At 42.4% G+C, this 6,323-nt stretch overlaps 1 protein-coding gene across 1 annotated transcript in view; it reads left to right on the top strand.

Moving 5' to 3' along the window:
- The first annotated feature begins 563 nt into the window (after positions 1–563).
- Positions 564–6,323, top strand: part of LOC119311281 (pantothenate kinase 2) — a 10,091-nt gene continuing 4,331 nt past the window's right edge. Inside the window, exons 1-11 of the mRNA XM_037586925.1 lie at positions 564–1,092; positions 1,453–1,665; positions 2,246–2,301; positions 2,726–2,842; positions 3,039–3,158; positions 3,220–3,314; positions 3,385–3,478; positions 3,649–3,780; positions 4,455–4,567; positions 4,719–4,911; positions 5,822–6,033. Of these exons, the coding sequence (XP_037442822.1) occupies positions 831–1,092; positions 1,453–1,665; positions 2,246–2,301; positions 2,726–2,842; positions 3,039–3,158; positions 3,220–3,314; positions 3,385–3,478; positions 3,649–3,780; positions 4,455–4,567; positions 4,719–4,911; positions 5,822–6,033 (1,607 nt within the window). The 5' untranslated portion in view covers positions 564–830. The remainder of the gene's footprint in view (positions 1,093–1,452; positions 1,666–2,245; positions 2,302–2,725; positions 2,843–3,038; positions 3,159–3,219; positions 3,315–3,384; positions 3,479–3,648; positions 3,781–4,454; positions 4,568–4,718; positions 4,912–5,821; positions 6,034–6,323) is intronic.

The following is a 6,323-nucleotide window of genomic DNA, read 5'->3' on the forward strand; positions in this document are numbered from 1 at the left end:
CGCCTTCCGCCCCTCTACTTCGATCCGCTCTACGAGGTGCTGGATCCGCTCCCCTGCTCCCATGGCGGACGGGATCGACGGTATCGCACTGGAGTAGATGGAGAGAGAGGGGATTGAGGATTAGGGAGAGAGAGAGAGGGGAGGGATTAACTCGAGACACACGTCTCCAGAGAGCCACCCACGATCGCCTCGAAGCATCGCTCGGGCCTGGCTCTGGGGAAACTGTCGATTCGACTGTTCTCAACGGGCCAGGCCTACGGGTGCTTTAAGAAACCATGCTATGCGGTCTCAACAGTGTATGCGAGGAACCAAACAATCGAGGTCCGAAAAGATGCTGCACCGCACGGACCTAGTTGGGCTCGATGCGGGCAACCAAACACGCCCTACTTGCTCCCCGTGTTTTCTATCCGTTTATCCCAAATGGACGCGGCCGGGCCAAATTCGTGCATTGGTTTTTTTTTTTTAGAATTCGTGCATTGGATTTGTCATGAGATCCCCTGGACTTTTCACGCACACGGCCGCACGCGAGTCCACCCATAGTGCTCGAAGGCCGGGACCACGAGTCCACCCAGCCACGCACCCAGTGACGCACGCCGCGAGCGAGGACCCAGCCGATTCCCGATCCATCCCCAATCTGCAGCGTTGCTCCCCACACAAATTGAGTTGAGAGTTCCCCCTTGAGATCGATCGATCCATCGATCGATTCCGGTTTTGTCCCCCGCTGCTTGGCGATTTTCGATCCCCCCAAAGCAGTAGCCGGCAGGCAGGTGGGCGGTTGGTGGCGGCACTCATCCATCCCCTCCCTCCTACATCCAATCCACTGGCCTAGAATGGCGGCCAATAATAGCGGCAGCGAGCCCCCCATCCCCGAGGACGACGAAGGGCTCGGGGGCGTGACGCACGAGGAGGAGGCGGCGGAGGCCAAGGGGAAGGCGCCGGCGGCCTCCACCACCACGATGAACCGCTCCGGCTCGCGCCCGCAGCTCGACCTCAGCGGCGCCGCCATCCACGGCACCCTCGAGGACCGCAACCCCACCATCCTGCTGCCCAACCAGTCCGACGACATCTCCCACCTCGCCCTCGACATCGGCGGTACGTCATACGGACCTTGCCTCCGCGCCTCTCCTGCTCAAATTCGCCGCATAAGCGTACTGAGTGTGGTGGTTACTGTGGAGTGTGGAAGGCAGTGCATAAAGAAGGATGCTAGCTAGTTTTCCACTTTTCAGTAAATAAATAACCAAATAAGATGGGTCGTAATAGTGCATGAAACGTGAAATGCAAACTGTTGATTATTGCATTGCTGCTCGGTACTGATCCTTGTGCTAATTACTCCTATTAATAGCCTGCATTTGGCTTTTGTGTTTTTGTCCACAACATTGTTTTCTGGTCATCAGTCTGAATGAGAACTACAAACTGTTTGTTTAGTAACTGAACTGTATGTTTTCCCTCTAGGCTCTCTTATAAAGTTGGTATACTTCTCACGGCATGCGGATCAGCCCACCGAGGATAAACGCAAGCTATCCACCAAGAGAAGGCTTGAGATATTTACTGGTGCCAGGAGGAGTTACCCGGTTCTTGGAGGGAGGCTCCACTTTGTCAAGTTTGAGACTGGGAAGCTAAACGAGTGTTTGGACTTTATTTCTTCCAAACAACTACACCGGGGTGGTATGCAAATATTAGCACTACTTCGTTTCTAATACAAATTGCTACATTGGTATTTTGATAGGAAACAATTCAAATCTTGTAAGCTCTGCATTTTTCATATATTCTGATATGTATAATCACATCGTGTTAGGATGATATATAGTTTTATTGTAAAACAAAGGAAAATAACACTGTCTCTTATAAACATAGTGACAGTATATATATTGGTAGTTATTCAAGTTATTATAACACATGCTAATAATTTTGAGGGTGACTTGTGTGTATTTCTTCTTTATTTCTCAGTACTATGGTTTTTCTAATTGGATGTGCTGACATGTTCGTTTCGTATTTCATATCTTTATTCTGATGGCATCTCAAGTTTGTTCGTTTCGTGTTCTTACCTTGCATTCCTCATTGAATTCTATCCATTTTGAAATGTACCATATGTCAAATTTGATGCATATATACATGAGCTTAAACTAAATTCTATGATCTCTTAATTGCTCCCAGCCTCCCATCACTATTTTTCATGTGGTTTTACTGTTTTTTTTTACTTGTATCTTCCCTTGCTCTCGCATTGAGTTGTAGTTTTATGCTATAGGAGTTGATTCACCTTCATGGCGCTCAGGAGCTCAGCCCGATAACATCGTAATCAAGGTAACAATTAATGAGATAACATCATTGACATTTATTGAAAATTGGTTTGTATGCTTGAAAAGTTACCTAGTGCTTGTTATCAGGACGATTGACATTTTGGTTAGCAATGCGTTCTTCCTAATTTGAACAAATGGTTAGTTTTGGTGGTTTTGGTGAATAAGATCCATATTTGTTCCGGCACATGCCACTTCTTTTTTAATAGAAAACAGGCACCTAGCACATAACACCATAGATGGTCTAGTAGTAAATCATTATGAAATTTCCCTTCCTCACAGTGATAAACTTTTGAACGCAAGTATTAGCAAATGGTTGTACTTGTACTATATAGAAGGAAAGTTTTGATGCACCGCTCTTCCTTTTCATGATATGTAGCATTAGAAGTTAGAGTTCTACTTTTTTACTGATTATGATATTTTCCGGAAAGGCAACAGGTGGTGGAGCATTCAAGTATGCTGATCTTTTTAAGGAAAGATTGGGAGTCAGTCTTGAGAAGGAAGATGAAATGGACTGTCTTGTAGCTGGAGCAAATTTTCTGCTTAAGGTTTTCATTATTTCTAAATTGCAATATCACTATTTTGGCTGCATCCTACTATGCAGTTCCATATTGTACATGGTGTTTATAATGGATTGTTCAAAATGTATTGTGCCACTAAAGTGTGATTGAACACATCTCATAGGGTGGTCGCATTCAGAAAATCAAATTACGTGCAAGTTAGTAAGACTTTGTTTTTTGCCAGGCTATACGCCATGAAGCCTTTACGCACATGGATGGCCAAAAGGAGTACGTGCAAATTGATCAAAACGATCTGTTTCCTTACCTTCTAGTTAATGTTGGATCTGGTGTCAGCATAATCAAGGTAACTTTAAGTTTGACCCTTTTCCCCCCATTGGATCTTTGCTAATTGTTCTTCTTCGAAGGTTGATGGGCATGGGAAGTTTCAACGAGTAAGTGGAACAAACGTTGGTGGCGGTACATACTGGGGATTAGGGAGGCTAATGACAGAGTGCAAGAGGTGCTATTTTTGTCTGTTCATCGTATCATGTGTTCCTCCATAGAACTTTGAAATCTTGAATTTGTTTCAGTTTTGACGAGTTACTAGAGCTGAGCCAACGTGGAGACAACAGCACCATTGACATGCTTGTAGGAGATATATATGGTGGTCTGGACTACTCCAAGGTAACTAGTAATATTATTAGTTGTTTCATTTTATTATCATAATGTGCACATTGGATTTTGTATGCATTATGAAATTTTCCAGTTGCAAGTGGTATTAGTGGATAACATTTACCGTGTCAAAGTCCCTAATTCTTGTTATGCAATGCACTAATGCTTATGGTGTCTTGCAGATTGGCCTTTCGGCGTCAACGATTGCCTCTAGCTTTGGGAAGACAATTTCAGATAACAAGGAGCTATCTGATTATAGACCCGAGGATATTTCACTCTCCCTCTTGCGGATGATTTCATATAATATTGGCCAGGTATCTTGTTGATACAGAAACGCTGAGTAGTTATCGAAATAGTATTTTGAACCTCAGACATTGCTGCTTCAAAGTATTTAGAGATTCAAACCTGACAATGTTTTGTTGACTTCAAAAGATTGAGCAAGCGATCCATACAATGAAGCTTGGAAGCTTATCTGAACATAGAGCTGTGTTCTACTTGATTTATTCAGAAACCCAAGTGTCCAACACTGAACAGTAGCATTCTTCTGTGAAAAGAAACAAAATAATGAGTTTCAGCTTGTTTTGTTATCTAGTGATATTGGTAAAAATGTACGCAATTATTCATTAGTACTTGTGGATTTGAAAACAGAAAGAGCCCAGAAGCTGACACTGCAAAATATGATATCAGGTGGCAGTGATAAACTATGTATTAGGTTCCTCAAAGGTTGACTGCCAGTTAGCATGCTGTTCGGTGAACTCAGATATTTAGTGTTAGTTGTTGTAAGCTAACAGGGATGGTTTCTCTGGGAGCTTACGGCTGAACATATCTCATTAGAAAGTACATATTAGCCAAAATCTCCGAAATTCATCTGTGTTTAATACTCAATACTAGGTCTAAGGAGAAACTGGGTGTCCACTGTCCAGTACCAGTTTATGATAGTGCATGCAATATTGCACATTTTAGTGGACTCATTTTCTTCCTTTTGCAGATCTCCTATCTTAATGCACTTCGATATGGACTCAAGAGGATATTTTTTGGTGGATTCTTCATTCGTGGCCATGCTTACACCATGGACACCATTTCTTTTGCAGTACATTTCTGGTAAACATCCTGAAATCATTTTAGTTTTGGATGTGTTACGGTACTAAAGTAGACATGTAGTTAATTTCGAAAAATAATTAAATAATACTGCCCCCATATTGTATTTCAATAGTATGTTCCTGAAACAAACATACACTATTGTTTTGATAAGGTCAAAAGGAGAAGCAAAAGCCATGTTTCTGCGTCATGAGGGTTTTCTAGGAGCACTTGGCGCGTTTATGAGTTACGAGAAGCATGGTCTTGATGACTTGAGTGCACATCACTTGGTTGAGCGTTTTCCAATGGGTGCTCCATATGTTGGTGGGAAGATTCACGGGCCTCCTCTGGGGGATCTCAACGAGAAGGCAAGGACATCTATTTCTCATTATCGTTATCTTTATGATTATGTTGTTTTGGTTATTCTGCAGAGCGTAACAATCTGTATCGTTATTGATTTTTTACGAGGGAGAACCTTACTCATTTTTGCATTAACAATAGAGTATAATAGAGTACATGATTATCCATGCTAACAAGAGCACACCTAGACTGATTTGCAACCTTTGGAAACATACCCTACACATAATTAGTGGTCAGCCTCACAACTCAGCTAATTCAGTCAAACTAAGCCACCGAAAGCTGATCAGTGTATAGAATGTTGTCACGCCACTGGAATCTGATCAGCCTCTTCAACTGTCAGCACCCCAAGTCCCTGATGTTTTTCACCCAGGCGACCCGCAATCTGTTGCAGTCAAGTTGCTTCTCCACGGGAAGCATCCTGGAGATCTCCCATTAGCATACCTTGCCAGTAGTACAAAATACACACACAAAAGCAAACCATGCCCGTTATAGATTTATCCTTTTTTTTTTCAAAACATAAAGACTTCCTGGTCTTTCAAATTGCCCAACCTAAAGTTAAACCCACAATATGAATCTCTTTCACGGTTGGTAAGATTTGTTGAATCCAGGCAGAACACTGGAACCAGAAATTAAATTTTTGCTTCACAAATATTACACTGTTTTTGTGGAGACCACCTCCATCTAACTAAAAGACACATGTGCATGCACCAACCCCCCAAACAAGTGACTCAAAGCCTTCAGCCTTGTCCTCTATTAGAATAGCTGCTGGAATGACTCATGTTTTGTCGTCACCATGTTCTATTCTTTGGCACATGGCTAACGTTTAAAATTTTAAACTATTCAACATTTTAGCTATTAAATATTGTTCTTTTTGAATTGCAAGATCAATAAATTTTGATATGGAACTCTACTTGTCAGATATCATGGATGGAGAAGTTTGTGCAGAAGGGTACTCAGATTACAGCACCTGTACCCATGGGAGCTCCTGCTACGACAGGCATGGGAGGTTTTGAAAGGCCTACTTCCAAGGGTGACATTTTGCGGTCTGATGCAAGTGCGGCTCTAAATGTTGGTGTTCTCCATCTTGTACCCTCATTGGATGTCTTCCCATTGTTGGAAGACCCAAAGACGTAAGCCACAACTATTTATCTCTCATCTCTACCATGTCTAATAACTTTTTGGAACATTAAAGGGGCTCTGGCCACTGGCTAGGTAGTTGAATCCAATTTTTGGACCCAAAGAAGTGAAGTCAAATTATTATAACAAATTCAGTGTGGAAGTTGGAGCTCCACTTCCATTTACCTACAAAATTGAGAAGTTGTGAGTCGATGCTTGCCTCCAAAGCTTCCAGTTACATAAAACTAATCACTACGTTGTGAATCATTTTTCTTTATCTATGGGGCAATAAGTAACTGTGACC

The sequence above is a fragment of the Triticum dicoccoides genome, chromosome 5B (genome assembly GCF_002162155.2).
Source record: "Triticum dicoccoides isolate Atlit2015 ecotype Zavitan chromosome 5B, WEW_v2.0, whole genome shotgun sequence".
NCBI lineage: Eukaryota > Viridiplantae > Streptophyta > Magnoliopsida > Poales > Poaceae > Triticum > Triticum dicoccoides.